Here is a 12,556-nt window from a genome sequence, read left to right on the forward strand (position 1 = left end):
ACTTCAAATGAAAAGCAAACACGTTAGACGTAAGACATTTTAATGGTGGACAATTCTCTGTCCGCACCAAAGTTGGAATTTGGATTTCTCTTTACCAAAAAATTGAAATTGAAAAGAGACTTTTTAATTTCAATAGGGATGATGGGTGGAAGATAAGTAGTTGTTGGATCCCTTCCCTTTCTTCCTGCCCTCCCCCCTTAATAACATAATCTTAAAATTTCCCTTTCATTTTTTAACTGGTTTGTCTCTCTTTGGAGGGCTAAATGAATTAAATTAAAAAAGTTTCCTAAAAACCGTCAATAATATAAAATTACTTTCTACAATTGTTTAATAATATTTAATTTAAGGACAATGTTAAAACAATTGTATTGACTCCTATGAAACATCAATAATATTATCCTTGTCATAACTAACTAAATGAGTTAATATTATAAGATTACTCTATAGATTTATAATAGGAAGTTTATTACTATAACAAAATTACAATTATTCTTATTACCATTACAGATATTTATGTTATATATATCATTAAGATTGACTCATAAGTATTAATTTTACACATTAGATTATGATTATGCTTGTTTTTATTCCCAGTGGTTCACGGGCACCCTTGGTCATTGGGTAGCCATGACGTACACAGTAATTCTGGCAGATCGACCCCAAAGGGGATCACATCCCCGCGGCCTATGTACTGGAGCATGATTACACTTGTTATAACTAACTATAAGGGGTTATTATTAACCATTATAAGAATAAACCTTAATACCTTGCTTTTGCCTTTTGTCTTTTAACTTTAAATCTTATAACGTTTTGGTCAAATTTATTTATTTTATTATTATTATTATTATTATTATTATTTATTATTATTTTTAAACTATATTATAGTATTATAATTTAATAAGATTTAATATAATAATTATTAGATAATCCAAAATATATTAATTAACATTATAAATTACTAATATTTTTACTCTAATTCATTAATAATAATATTATAATTAAATTATCTTTAAGCAACCTAATCTAGCAGTTCATCAATCGATTATGGCCTTGGTCCAATATAGTCGTTTGTCCAGTCAAACCTAACCGTTGGAAGATCTGCCATCCCTATTAACCATGCAGCCATGATCTGATTTTTTTCAACTTATCGTGACGATGAACCACACTAGTTGGTTCGAAACTCATCGACAAAGATTTTCTAATGTGATTTTTCCGAAAATATTTCTAAAAAGCATAATTATGTTAAAAAATTTCACATATATAACATAAGGAAAAAACAAAATGAACATAATACACAAATGACTTATTAAATCTTGAATCTTAGTTTGAAATTGCATGAAACACTCAAAATAATGAGGTGACATGCCATAACATTTGTATATATGAGATATGACTAAAGAGATCTTATGGGACATATAACATGACTAACACAACAAATCTATTGAATGTCGTCAATAAAAACTCAAAAGTAGATTAATTAATATGGTTTATGTTATGGTTTACATAATTTGATATATATTATTGAATCTAAAGATAAAGTATACATTTCATTTTACATATTTTACCATTTTTTTGGATCATGGGATATACAATGATATTAACAAGATTGAATGCAAAGTATCTGAACCTTTTAAAAAATAAAAAATAAACTTGTAATAAATGGACATTGTGGATCTATTAACATCATGTCATAGGATTATGTTATGATTTCTCCTTCATTATTACGTTTTCAGAGAGCATTGAAGCTTGAACATGTGTCAAGTACTAAAGGAAAATTGAAATAATAATTTGGTTGGTGTTTTTCTTTTACCCTATTCCAATGTGCCTCATATTGGAATGCATTAGCACAATGATAGTTATGGGGAACACTGCTAACATGTTTTTCTTTATAAATTATCTTAATGTGCCTTGTTACATATGTTGGTGTTATGCACAAATGTATAGCTATGTTTAATACACTTTAAAAGACATTTTTTAAATAAAAAAATTTAATGGGACCTTGATGGAATGGTCTATATAGATCACACTAGAGGAATGATATGTTTAGTGCGTATTGCAAAACAATCATTTTAAAACTTATTACACTACACATTGTATAAATTGAATCAATGTAGCCATTTTATTTAGTGCATTAACATTTTTTTAATCAAATGTTATCCTATTGTAGTGTGCATGGTATTGTACATATTAGTTCCTCCTCTTTTTAAATTGTCATTTTAGCAAAATTTAGGTTTCATATAAACCCTAAAATTTAGGTATCATGGTCATCATCACTATCATCCTTACATGAGTAAGAGGGGATACTTGTCGGATGAGTTCAACAAAGTCCAGTCTCCTACATTCAATGGAGATTTAAAGAAACCAGAAGATGCAGAGGCATGGCTGCTTGGAATTAAGAAGTTGTTTGAGCTGCATGATTATACAAAGAATATTAAAGCTAGTGTTATCACTCAGAAATATCCTCTTTGTTGTGAAAGAGGAAGTCCTAAGGTAACCTTTTCAAACAAAGCTTATAGATTGAAGGCTAGCCCATTCAATCTAGAGAGAGATATTTCTATTCATATGGTGTCTGATAGTCCGAATCTCACAGGTAATTCGATTCCTTATCTGAACCATATGATGTAAGATAATTGTAAATCTGGGTTATATAACTATGTTACGCTTGTGGGGCGTATGTATGATATAACAGTCCTGAATCCATCTAATGGTCTATAGTACTCTCTTCGGGTTTCTTGATTGACTATGGGTGTGAGTCATTCGACCCCTTATCTCATCTTGTAGCTTAGTCTGCCAATATTTCTGACAAGTTGTCCCTTGAAGCGGTGATGCCATTTTGCCCTTTGGTAATGGTCAATCTTGTATCATTTGATAATCCGTCACTTTATCCCCATCCCTCTGCAGACTACACGAATGACTTCGACCCTGAGGCTCTTGTCTCTTAAACTCAGCCTATATCTCAGTCCTCCCATCTTTCCAATAAGTCATCCTATGTAGTTGGGTTGCCATTCTAGCCTTTCGATATGGTCTCGTCCCCTGATACATTTTCCCCTGACAAAGAATTAGAATTTATTTTTTCCTCATATGAGAATTGGGATCCCCTTTCTATTAAAATATCCTTTTTCCATAATCCTCTTGATTATGGAGGTCAGTCATATAAAAAGGTCACACATAGGAAGAATAAACCCCCTAAATATAAAAGGGTTTCAGACTGTAACAAGGTCAAATTGGGTTATGACGACGAGGCTGGATCTTCCAATAACTGGTTTGATATTGATTCTGATATTATTGTTGGTAATGTCTCTATTTCTGATTTTGATGGAGTCTAAGTCCTCAGTGGGGATGTAACTATGCATGTGCTTCCTCCATGGTTATTATTTCCATTAACATCTAGGGTTTGGGAGCAACCCCCAAAGTAAGCTACCTCAAAGGTATTATTCAGGTTCATAAACCGTCTCTAATCCTTTTCCAAGAAACGATGGTTTGCAGAGATAATGAAATGTTCTTTATGTGCCCTTCATGGAATGTAGTTGTAACTAATTCTATTAGATTATCTCGTGGTCTGGGGGTTATGTGGGATCCAAAAATTATTGAGTTGCAGGCACTTCTGTTGTATGCATGGATTATCATGATCAAACACGTGATGGGAAATTGTCAAAGGGTCCGAATTGTCAATTCATATGCTCCATATGTGGGGCATAAACTATTTTGGGACTAGGTTGACACCAAATCCTCTTGGCCCCACTTGGAGGAATAGAAGAACTAGTGAGGAGGGTATCTCAAAAAGAATGGAAAAGTTTCTGGTTAATCAAACTATGGTTAATCATATGATAGATATAATATCTTATACTATTCCAACATTTATTTTTTATGACTTGCCCATTATGCTAGCATGGGATGAAGGGAAACATAAGATATCATAACCCTTTAAATTCAACCCGAAATGGCTTAGAATGGATGAATTTGGGGATTTGGTCTGAAATGTTTGGTCTTGTTCATTGCTTCCTCCTCCATAGAATCACATGACATCCATATGCCGAAAGCTTAGAGAACTGAAAATGGTTACTCATGAAAGGATTGTGGGGATGAAGGAGGAGGAAACTAAAGCTCTTAGGGATATTGACATTTTACTATGTTATTTCAATGATCCTCATGACCCATTATTCTTCTCAGAGGAATACTGACACAGGATCATTGAATTGGAGGGTAAGAGAAGGGACATACTCAGTTCATGGGAAGAATATATCTTCATGAAGAGGAGGGCGACATGGATAAAAGCTAGAGATAAAAATACTTGGAGATAAGAATACCAGATATTTCCATGCACATTTCAATGTTAGGAAACAATTCAATTCCATAAGGAGGATAAGAGATGAGGTAGAAAACATATTCAGTTCACAAAGATCTATTGAACAAGTAGAGGTCACACATTTCAAACACCAATTCTCAGCACATGAGACATATTTCTAGTCACAAATGAATTTCATTGAAGAAGTTCCAAACACGTTCACATCGGAGGATAATAACAGATTGGGACAAGGAATCACAAGGGAGATGATGCACTCTATTAAATCACGAAAACAAAGAGCTTTCCTTCTAAAGGTAGACTTGAGAAAGACATATGATTGCAATGGATAGGAATTCCTTTTCTTAGTCCTATTAAAATCTGGTACGTATCTATTTAACATTAAATGGATTTTCGCATGTTGGAAAACTACAAATTTTGCATTATTAATGGCATGCCTTCATAGTTTTTCAATGTGTATAGAGGAATTAGATTGGGTTGTGCCATGTCTCCATTGCTCTTTCTCTTAGTTATTGATTGTTTCAGTAGAAAAATCAGGGTGTCAAAGGATAATGGAATTATTAAAGGGATCAGAGTAACCAAAAATATTTCCATCTCTCATTTAATGTTCATAGATAATCTATTATTCTGTGGGGACTCCATGGTGGGGGAGTGGAGAACCATTAGAGACCTAATTAAATCATTTGGATTTGCATATGGTTTGTGTATGAATGAAGGCAAATCGATCTTATTACACAATGATCCTGCTATTTTGACCTCTATCCCTCCATTTGCTCTAAGAAACCGGAACAACAAAATAAACATCCAGTGGTGGTGTTGACGTTGGTGTGGCATGGATGAGAGAATCATGCTGCAGTGAGTGTGAGTGTGAAGTTTGAATTGTGGAGCTTTCCTAGTTCTGATGAATTGTGGACAAGGTCTGTTGACCTGAAAGCAACAGTGGCAGCGGAATAAATACTCGGAAGTGGTGGCATCTCTACTCTCAATAGATGCTCGAATAGATCTGTTTCACAGGGCTTTTAGAAACAACCATTGTTGACGACAAGGAGGAACCCACTATAGAGGAGGCCGAAGTCATGAACGTGTGAGGGCGTTGCTTTGTGTGGAGAAGCCTGTGTTTAAGTAGGCTATACAGAAAGCAAGGTATTCAAAGGCCAGAGTGGTGTTGCCAAGGTTGAAGGTCGGAGGGTGTTGCTGCTCCGTCGTACTCACTGTCTTGCAGCAAGGCCGAAGGTACGTAGCTCGATCTTGCATGGAGGTTGGGTCTGCATTGCTGGGAGCTTTCCTCACAAGCTTTTCCATGAATTCGGTTTGGTGGCACTGTGTTCGTGGAGACGAGATCCACTTGTCGTGGTCAAGGAGTTTGAACGATTGCCTGGTGGTCGGATCTACAACGACTGAGTTGAAGGTCGCGTGGTGGCAGCGTGAATCAGAGGTCGCGTGGAGAAAGATTTTGTGGATAAAGCATTGTTTTGGTTCCTCTGTCCAGCTAGGAATCTTCTCCTGTGGATTGATTGCATGGAGCATGTGAACACTACGTTTAACTGGTGTTGCTATTGGTTTGTGTAAATGTTAACATTGTTTATGAATTGGGAATTTCAATTTGACCTGTGCATGGGACAAAGTGTTGTTTGGATCCCTCATTGTTCGATCAACCAGGTGGCCCATCCTTATGTGGTTGGAGCGTGAGCACTGTTGGAGCGAGTACTACTGGAAAGTGTATAGTAACATCTAGAGCTGGTCTGTAGTAGTGCAATGGGCAACAAACTGTTTCTAATCGAAGTGTTCTTGCACACTAGATGTTGGGGAGAAAATAGAAGGAGAAATGGGTCAATAGAGGACACTGAAAGAGTCTCGAAGAAAACTAAAGAGAAAGCATCAAGGGACAAATGCTATATATTGTTTTGTTGAATTTGTTGAAGAGTTTCTAGTCGACGTTGATGGACTTATAGCTGATCAACTTAAGGATCATGATATGGATCTAGAAGTTAATGAAATCGTTAGTGGATCTAGAATGTAGAGAATTTTGTTAGTGGCAGTCTCCAGGTGTAGTCTCTCACCTGAGGGCTGCCGAATTTGATCAAATAAAGTTGATTCTTTCTTTTTTATCACTCATCATCTCAATGAAAAATGTAATATCTTTTTGAAGTTCATGTCCTCTACAAAGGACACTCAAGACCCTTCAAAATAAACACTCACTCTCAGACATCAGGCCTACATACACGATGCTAAAGACATGAGGTCTACATACACGATGCTAAATACATCACTGTAAAGAAACCATATAGGTGTTTGTCCGTTCTGTGCATCCTTTATTGGCCAAAATTACGAATATTAATGTGGGGCCGTATATCAAGGTGCTATCAATCCATGTGGGGCCGTATATCAATGTGCTATTAATTAAGGCTATCAATGTGCTATCAATCCATTAATGTGGGGCCGTATATGTTACCTTATGTGCTATTCATCCATTAATGAGTGAGACGCAAAATTACTCGGAAACTCAGCGAATAACTCGTCGAGTCGTCACTACGGTCATTCACGGGCATCTTGGTTGCGGGGGCCACTACAGTTGTGCTTTCATCCTCTTGCCGACGACAACTGTCTGTCCCCACATCTATTTTCCGTGTTTCATTCGATACCACCCTCGCCATTGGGTATGATAGGTGACGCGCTCTAAGTGACATAAGATACGATTTAGAGATGGCGTCATCTGTCTTACATCATCGACTTTTCTGGACATGACTTACCTATCACTTTCGGGGAGTAAGTAGAAGAAAAACAGTGGAAATGACATATGGGCAGGTGGTACAATGACATAACTTTTAAATAGAATCATTTACTACTGACCAGTGTTTGCTCAGCAGTCTATAAATGTCAATTAATCTTTGTAACAGAGAAGGGCAAGGCAAAGCCGCTGAAGGATTGCGAGTGCAAGTATACGTGGATTAGGCATTACCGTTGGACAGAGAAATGAAAAATTTCGAAATTTTTGGGAGGTGCAAGAAGGGAGTTACCAAGATCGAAGGGAGGGTTGTCCTTCGGAAAGCGTCTCTTCTGGATGTCAAGGATTTATCTGCCAGCGTTGGAGATCGTTTATTCGAATTGGTGGGACAGAAGGTGAATTTTCAGTTAGTCAGTTGCGACCATATAGATCAAGGTGAAATAATGAATTTGCATGATTATAGATTAATGTCGTCATGAATTCCTTGGCTTTGTTCTACAATCCATGTCAGTTATTATGCAAGTAGTTATAGTAGCCGTGAATTGATATGTTATTGCAGAAACGAGCCAGGGTTTACGTAGCCGTCCTGCTCATTTAGAATGGAAATATCTGCTCCCCTCGCTTGAATACGCTAGTAAGGATTCAGAACACCGAATCAGCTTCGAGTGGGCTCCTGAGATGGGAATCCCCGGCGCTGTACTGGTGACAAACAATCACCCCCGAGAATTCTTTCTGAAAGAGCTTTCCATTCAAATCCCCGGAAAAGGCGATATTCGTTTCCTGTGCAACTCCTGGATCTATCCCAAGTTGATGACTCGATTCTACTCCGATCTAATCGCTGAACGAGTCTTCTTTGCAAATAATGTACATAACGTCTAATTTCATTAACTTAGGTACGCTTTGCATCAAACTGCCCATCTGAAATGAAAATATTAATAGTTATATATCCATGTGTGCAGAGCTATCTTCCGGATGAAACGCCGTTAGGTCTGGTGGCTTTGAGGAACGTAGAGCTGGTGAGATTGAGAGGAAATGGAACGGGCAAAAGGAATACATGGGATCGCATTTATGACTACGATGTTTACAATGATCTGGGCGATCCTGACACCAAGAAGGAGTTAGAAAGGAAAGTGTTGGGTGGATCGCAGGAATTGCCATATCCCCGCAGGTGTAGAACTGGTCGTCCGCGTTCTAAAACCAGTAACTACCTGCTGCCCATATTGCGTTAGACGATCAAATTAAAGTGTATCTACAATATATATAATTTCAATAGAACTTACGCTTTACGTGTTACGAGCGTTTGCAGGTCAGGCTTCCGAGAGCATGGACCGGCTATGCAGCATTACACAGAGCTTCTATATTCCCTCAGACGAACAATTTCCGCAGGAGTGCCTTTCAGACTTCAGAGCTCATTTCCTCAAAGCTTTCTCTAAAGTAGTTATACCAAAAATAATGTCAGCTGTTAAGCCTGAGTTTGGCAGTTTGAAGGAAGTTCGTGGTCTCTATAGTAAGGGAATTTCATTTTTGACTAACATTACAGCCAGTTTAGCCAAAGAAGTCCTTCCCGGTCAGACGATAAAAGGGATTCTGAATACAGATGATCAAGCTATCCTCAAGTTTCCGCTTCCCACTATTATTAGCAGTGAGTGGATTAATCCAAAATTTGAATTTAATGCATTTTGGGCGCTATTAGTTATGTTTGATAATTACTGAATGAAATCAGTGTCTGTGCAATAGGGGATGACGATGCATGGATGACAGAGGAAGAGTTTGCCCGCCAGACGCTTTTTGGAGGGAATCCGATGGTCATTCGATGTTTACAAGTATGAAGCAACCAAGATTATTAATACTAATAACGATACGAACTTCTTTATGTGATTACAGAGCTTTCCACCGTCCGGCCACCTGAACGCACAAATCTATGGTTCCCAACAAAGTGCAATCACCGCTGAACATATTCTTAAAAGCCTAGATGGCATCTCGGTGGAGGAGGTATTTAGTTCCTTCCATTAAATTGTTAATTAGATTTAATGGTTCGTTAATGAATATATACTAGTATTTTGAATATTCTTCCGCAATACAATAGACAGACAACCATTAAGCATGCATGTCCATATAGCAGGCTATTAAATCGAAGAGGCTTTTTATATTGGACTACTATGACGCTTACATGCCCTACGTCGAGCTCGTGAACCAGCTTCCTACCAGCAAAGCCTACGCTACCCGTTCACTTTTCTTCCTGGCCGACACCGGAACTCTAAAGCCTGTGGCCATTGAGCTGTGTTTGCCTCCCACGTCAGTGGGCTTGGGTTCAAGACAAGTCTACACTCCTGACTATAGCGGTGAAGATAAAGGGTGGTTATGGCAACTAGCCAAAGCTCATGTGCGGGCAAACGATTCCGGTTATCATCAGTTGGTTAGCCATTGGTAAGAGATAACAATATCATTTGTGTTTTTAAGTTTGAACTTGTTAGAAGATTACTAACCACCTTTATCATATTCACATTTGCAGTGCTTCGTCTACTTAGAAATTATTTATAAAGTTTTTCCTTTTCTTTCAAATGCAGGCTCAGGACTCATGCTGTGGTGGAGCCATTTATCATTGCTACCCATAGACATTTGAGCAAACTGCACCCACTTCACAAGTTGCTGATACCTCACTTTCGCAATACTATGGAGATCAATCGATCTGCTCGTCAGTCGTTGATAAATGCAGGAGGCATAATCGAGCAATGTTTTACGAGTGGTAAATATTCTATGGAAATTTCGGCCAAAACATACATGGATTGGAGGTTCAACGAGCAAGGACTGCCAGCTGATCTCCTTAAAAGGTGATGTTATGACCATAACCATGTTGTAACTTTAATATTAAAAAGGAAATATTATAACCATGTTGTAACTTTTTGTGAGACTAATAGATGAATGCACTAATATAATAAGCGTTTTCCAGGGGTATGGCTGTGTCCGACCCAAGTGATAAAGCAAAAGGTGTGACGCTTGTGATAGAAGATTATCCGTATGCAGTGGACGGGCTTGAAATATGGGCGGCCTTGAAATGTTGGGTATCTGACTACACATCGCTGTATTACAAGGACGACCAAAGTGTAGAGAGCGATAGAGAAGTTCAAGCATGGTGGAAAGAGATCGTGGAAGTGGGTCACGGAGATAAGAAGGGTGATGAGGGAGGATGGTACAAGATGAATAGTGTGGAGGATGTGAAAGAAGGCATTACCACACTCATTTGGATCGCTTCTGCGCACCATGCAGCGGTTAATTTCGGGCAGTACGGCTATGCGGGATTCATGCCCAATCACCCCAGCACCACCCGGAAACTTATTCCAGAGAAAGGATCGACACAATACTTAGACTTCCTTCGTGACCCGGAAGCCTATTTCCTAAAAACTGTGTCCAATCCAAAGACCTGTGCCACTACCATGGCTGTCCTGGAGCTTCTGTCGAAGCATTCTACCGGCGAGGTATACCTGGGGCAGGGCTCCGCCTCCGATTGGACAGATGACTCTCGCGTTGAAACAGCATTCCAACGCTTTCGCTCCAAGCTACTTGAGATAGAGCAGAATATCAAGATTAGGAACACAGATCAAAGGTTGAAAAACCGGCGCGGCCCCGCAGAGGTTCCCTACACGCTGTTATACCCGGGCACTTCCGATACTGGCGAGACAGGTGCTGGACTTACATTTCGAGGAATTCCCAACAGCGTCTCTATATAGTAGAGCATTCACTCCGTCTCTTAGTTCGTAGATATACAATATTCTTGTGCTACACTTTTATGTTTGAGTGAACTATATCCTTTAATAAAGTTATTAACGTACTCGATATTCTGTTTTTATTTTAATATGTTTCGGTAAAATGACAAATTCGTTGCGTTTCATAATTAATTTATTATTTTTTAAAGAATTGATGTATATCCTTTATTTTATTTTATTTACTAAAGGGTATTTTCAATCTTTATTTTATATTGCCCGAGTTTATTGTTTAGTTTTAATATGGTTTAAAAATTCATAAAATTTTATTATTAAATTGATAATTATATATCAAATTTGATAGTAATAGGTCAATAATATTTTAGATAGGGTTATCTTTATTTTTGATATTATTTTCTTTATTTTCATATTATATGGTTTTATATTTTCTATGAGTTAGTAGTAACAATAATTTATTTATTTATTTTTTTAATTTTAAGTTTTTTAAAGGAATTTTAAGTTTAAAGTATTTTTCCGGTTTTGGATTTAACTTTTATTAAATATTTTAGAATATTTTTAATTGTAGTTAGAAATAAAAAATTGAGATTTATGTCAAAAGTAGTTATGCCACTTTTTTTTTAATTAAATTGATCAATTAAAAAAAATTGTCATATGAAAATGAGTTATGGTTTTTTGGGCATGTAAGATTAGTAAACCATGGTATAGGCCCATTGTATTCCATCAAAATCTCTTTACATATTAATAATATCCATGATAAAGAAAGGGTGGATCTTCATGGCTAAAAATCTTGTTACATGTTTTTTAAATGTATATATGTTTAAATCATATATCAATTCTTTTTATAATTAATATAACAATTCTTTTTATAATTAATAATAGTATTAATAATTTGAAATAAAGATATAATTTAGTTAATTTTTATGATTTATTTTAATCTTGGCAATGTGATATGTAATTTTCTATTATGTGATATCTACCCAAAAGACTCTTATTAATGTAATATGGATCACGCAAACTTGCTTTAGCAACGATTTAATTTATATGATTGTATGCTAGTTAAATAAAATCTTTTACAACTCTTTGAATGGCATAGCATGCCATTTTATCTTGTTAAAATATTAGATTTTAAAATATATGTTACAATATAATACATACATAAGAATATTATTCATCATATATATATATATAAGCATTATACATCCATTTTATTCAGATCTAGTGAACAAGAGATATACAAATCTTTTGAACCTCCAACATTTACATTGAAAAACATGAAAAATTGTTTGCAGCTCAAGCTTTTTGATCCTTTTGCTAGATCCATAGTTAAGATGAATCTATCCTATAGACACACACAATGTGTAATTTTTATTGTTTAAATTGTATTTTTAAAGCATAAATGGATTTAATTCCTTCTAAATCCCTTTGACATAACTGAAAATGTAGAATAATGAGATTACTTGAAATATTTTAACCACAAGAATTTATTTCTTCCATTAATTTATATAATATATACACACGTTTTTTTAAGTATATATGATATATACATTGTTGGCATTAAAATATTATATTTATAAACTACAATATTCACATTAAAATTCTTTTTTAATTCACATATTTTTATATACACATGAGTATTAATTAAGTTTCTATATTGAAACATTTTATTTATAATTTACATTTATTATTTATTTATTTAATTTTTTCAATTGCTACATATCAACTTTATACTAAGAATGAAGTGAATTACACATCTCCCTCTTATAAGATATTAAACTTTTAATTACTTCTTTCCCTTTACAAATTGAA

At 35.9% G+C, this 12,556-nt stretch overlaps 1 protein-coding gene across 1 annotated transcript; it reads left to right on the forward strand.

Moving 5' to 3' along the window:
* Positions 1 to 7,230: 7,230 nt before the first annotated feature.
* On the forward strand, positions 7,231 to 10,875 carry LOC149248013 (linoleate 9S-lipoxygenase-like). The gene is made up of 9 exons (XM_089455980.1): positions 7,231 to 7,463; positions 7,588 to 7,892; positions 7,988 to 8,228; positions 8,335 to 8,670; positions 8,766 to 8,851; positions 8,913 to 9,020; positions 9,151 to 9,455; positions 9,596 to 9,859; positions 9,979 to 10,875. Exons 1-9 carry the CDS (start codon positions 7,277 to 7,279, stop codon positions 10,754 to 10,756), a joined length of 2,610 nt encoding a protein of 869 aa, XP_089312106.1. The 5' UTR covers positions 7,231 to 7,276; the 3' UTR covers positions 10,757 to 10,875.
* The last annotated feature ends 1,681 nt before the right edge of the window (positions 10,876 to 12,556 follow it).

The sequence above is a fragment of the Pinus tabuliformis genome, chromosome 7, assembly GCF_031772625.1.
Source record: "Pinus tabuliformis cultivar Carrire ecotype Pingquan chromosome 7, CPIR1, whole genome shotgun sequence".
NCBI lineage: Eukaryota > Viridiplantae > Streptophyta > Pinopsida > Pinales > Pinaceae > Pinus > Pinus tabuliformis.